Source organism: Geospiza fortis, unplaced genomic scaffold (genome assembly GCF_000277835.1).
Source record: "Geospiza fortis unplaced genomic scaffold, GeoFor_1.0 scaffold114, whole genome shotgun sequence".
In the NCBI taxonomy this organism is placed as follows: Eukaryota; Metazoa; Chordata; class Aves; order Passeriformes; family Thraupidae; genus Geospiza; species Geospiza fortis.
The window spans coordinates 2134589-2138345 of NW_005054383.1; the positions used below are offsets into that span (position 1 = coordinate 2134589).

Sequence of the window (3757 nt, forward strand, 5' to 3'; positions counted from 1 at the left end):
TGGCCTTTATATCCTGACCCTCACAAAGTAGGCAGGAACTCCATGTTTCAAATCAGACCTGGTTTTCCATAAAACAGGAAATTTTAGGACATTTTTTAGTCCCTGTGGCAGCTTTGCCAAGGCAGCTCTTTCCTCTTCTTGCAGGAAGCAGCCAACATGCTACGTCTGATCCAGAACAGGCTGAAGGAGGAGGAGCAGCACCTGCTCAAGAGCGGAGGTGAGTGGCATTTCCTTCACCTCTTGTAGTAGCAGAGGAGTTGCTAAGTGCTGGCTACTCCATGTGGAAGTGTCCTCTTCCAAGGGCATGTGGGGTGATGACAGAGTCAGCAGGCAGGGGCAGAACAAGTGGAATCATGACAACTTTAAAGGACAGCAGTGAAATGTTCCTCTATGGAATGTTCCTCTGTGGGATGTTCTTCTGGGAAATGTTCCTTTGTGGGATGTTCCCGTGGGAACTGTTCCTCTGGGGAATGTTTCTTGGGAAAATGTTCTTCTGGGAATGTTCCTGTGGGAAATGTTCCTCTGGGAAATTATCTGGGGAATGTTCTTCTGTGAGATGTTCCTCTATGGAACATTTCTCTGGGAGTGTTCCTCTGTAAAATGTTCCTGTGGGAAATGTTCCTCTGTGGAATGTTCCTGGGGAATGCTCTGTGAGATGTTCCTCTATGGAACATTTCTCTGGGAATGTTCCTCTGTGGAATGTTCCTCTGGGAAAAGTTCCTCTGTGGAATGTTCCTGTGGGAAATGTTCTGGGGAATGTTCCTCTGGGGATGTTTTTCTGGGAAATGGTCCTCAATGGAATGTACCTCTGTGGAATGTTCCTCTGGGAGTTGTTCTGTGGAATGTTTCTCTGGGGAATGTTTCTCTATGGAATGTTCCTCTGGGAACGTTTCTGAGGGAATATTCTTCTGGGGATGTTCCTCTGTGGAATGTTCTGTGGGAAATGTTCCCCTGTGGAATGTTTCTCTGGGAAATGTTCCCGTGGAATGTTCCTCTGGGAATGTTCATATAGGAATGTTCTGTGGAATGTTCCTTTGTGGAGTGCTCCTCTGTGGAATGTTCCTCTGTGGAATGTTCTTCTAGGAATGTTCCTCTGTAAAACGTTCCTCTGGGGAAAGTTCCTCTGTGGAATGTTCCCCTGGGAAATGTTCCTGGGGAATGTTCCTCTGGGGAAATGTTCCTCTGTGGAATGTTACTCTGTGTAATGTTCTTCTGGAGAATATTCCTGTGGGAAATGTTCCTCTGTGGAATGTTTCTCTGGGAAATGTTCCCCTGCCTTGCCAGTTCCCCCTGCAGAACTGAGGAATGACCATGGTCAGCCGGTGAGTGCTGGGCAATCCCAGGGCAGGTTGAGGCTTCATTTCCCTGCTCCCAGCCCTGCCTGGGCACACAGACTTGTCCCAGCCCCAGGGCATTGCTGCCTTGAGAGCAGACTTGGACAGAGGATTCTTCTCAGCCAGCTGCTTCATGGAGGTGAGGGGTCCTGCTGGTTGTGCCCCATCACACACGTGCTGGGGTGTCCTGCCAAACCAGAGTGCCCTTTCTGGCCCTCTTTGGTTCTGTGTTCAGAATGATTCTTTTTGACACATCACAACTTTCCCAGATGAAAACTCCCAGCTTAAAATCCTCTCTACTATCATCAATCTTCTCAACAGGATCCACATTTGCCTCCCTGCATTTCTTTGATTTTAATGTACCTGCAAAAGGGGAATGCAATTTAAATTTGGGTGGTTTTTTTCTTTTTTTTTTTTTCTGAACTACTTCTTAATTAGGATCAGAAGGGAATTAATGACCTCTGGAGAGTGTAGAAAGCTCACAAACCAGATACTGCTCTTTTTGAGCCAAACACCAGCCAGAACTTGATCATGAACTACCCCTGGGAATTTAATATTGCAGTCTCTGCATTTTTATTTGATACTTGGAGAAACTAGGAGGAAAGTTAATTCTCAGGGTCAGAGGGAAAGTTCATGAAAGCTGAAATTGAGTAATGACATAAAAGTTGCACTTCACACTTTGTTTGGTGGCTGAGATTTTCAGAGCAAACTCGTGAAAGAGGAGATTCACTGATTTCTGCCCATCTTTGATCTCATATCAATGAGGTAAAGAGTGAGGAATTTTCAGCTGAAATACAGGATTTGTAACATAAATTACAAAAATGTGGAATTATTTCAAGGATTTATTTGCATGAAAAAGTCCAAGTCCTGATGTCTTGAGAATTTTTGGGGTAAAAAAGTTCATCAGGAGGTGGACATCAGTCACCAGTAATTGGCAGTGTGAGGTATAACATGAAAATTTGCTGCTGCCCTGCTTTGTCCTTGTCTGGATTTTCAGCTGGAAAACTGTCCTGTCACTTTCCATCTCTGAAATAAAAGGAACTTTTAGTGACTGAATTAACTGCCACCTAAGAATGTGATTATTACTTTTACTGACCTCAAATATTACCATAATACATCTTAATTCAAGTACCAAATTGTCATAATTAGCATTTATTCTAGTGAGAAGAGCACCAGGATCCTGCTTTCCGAGCTGCCTCATTTATTGCCTGTCCCATCACCTTGGCAAATCATCTCATCTCTGTCAGCTCCACCCTGCCTTTGTCTGGGAAACTCTGCAGGGGTGGAGCTGACAGGAAATTTGCCTCTGGGGCTGTTTTCCAGTCAGGAGCACAGAAGTTAATTAATGGGATGTTTAAAGCTCCCCAAAACCTCAGTCTGCTCATACTTAACAACCTGGGCTCTCCCCTGAGTGCAGACCGCCCCTCCTCTTGTAATTAATTAAAAGCTGCCCTTTAAACAATTCAAACCCAAGAGCTTTGCTGTGGTGAGAGAATGAAGTACTTGGTGTCTGACATGGCACAGCTTGTTTGCAGAGCAGCTCTGTTATCCTCGCACAGGGAAAATGCACATTTGGCACAAGAGGAAGCAAAGCCAGAGCAGCAGGGTGGGCTCAGCACCTCTGAGCAGCTTTGCCCAGCCTTCTCTCAGGGTTAATCCTGCAGCTCAGACCACAGCAGGCATCACCTGAGGGATGAGAGCACTGCCAGGGACCTGCAGCTGCATCTGGCACTGATTTTATCAGTGAGGAAATGCTGAGAGGTGCTGCAGCCTGAGCACTTCAGCCTTTCAGCTCCTTGGATTCTGGTGCTGCATGCTCCTGAGAGGATGTGCCCTGCAAGGAGCCAGGAAGGGAAGAGTAGAGAAGGACTTCACCATCAGAAACATCTTTGTGAGGCAGGTTTTTGGAGGGAAAAATGTTTCATAGAATCCCAGAGTGGTTTGGGTGGGAAGGGGCCTTAAAGCCCATCCCATCCCACCCCTGCCATGGCAGGGACACCTCCCACTGTCCCAGGCTGCTCCAGCCCTGTCCAGCCTGGCCTTGGGCACTGCCAGGGATCCAGGGGCAGCCACAGCTGCTGTGGGCACCCTGTGCCAGGGCCTGCCCACCCTCACAGGGAACAATTCCTAATTCCCAATTTCTTGTCTAAATTGACCTTACTTCAGTTTAAAACAACTTCTAGCTTAAACTGTAATGTACTAACGTTTAGTTATTAAAGCATAGTAACATGAATATGGTAATTATAGTAGTTAGGATAGGCTGTAGATAAAAGTTAAGGTATAGTTTGGTTCTACTGTATTAAAATGCTCAGCAAAGAAAAGTAAATAATGCAATGTAACCAAAACCAAAGGGTCTCCAGGCCTGCCTGCAGCTGGAGCTGACAGCTGGAGGCACAGGCTCTGTCACTCCTTGTCCTGTCACC

General features: G+C 46.2%; 1 protein-coding gene across 2 annotated transcripts in view; it reads left to right on the forward strand.

Annotated features, from left to right (window-relative positions):
- Positions 1-3757, forward strand: part of CLUAP1 (clusterin associated protein 1) — a 59741-nt gene that overhangs the window by 38536 nt on the left and 17448 nt on the right. For both annotated transcript variants that reach the window (XM_014308753.2, XM_005425205.2), the window contains exon 8: positions 145-217. In XM_014308753.2, coding sequence (XP_014164228.1) covers positions 145-217 — 73 coding nt within the window. The remainder of the gene's footprint in view (positions 1-144; positions 218-3757) is intronic.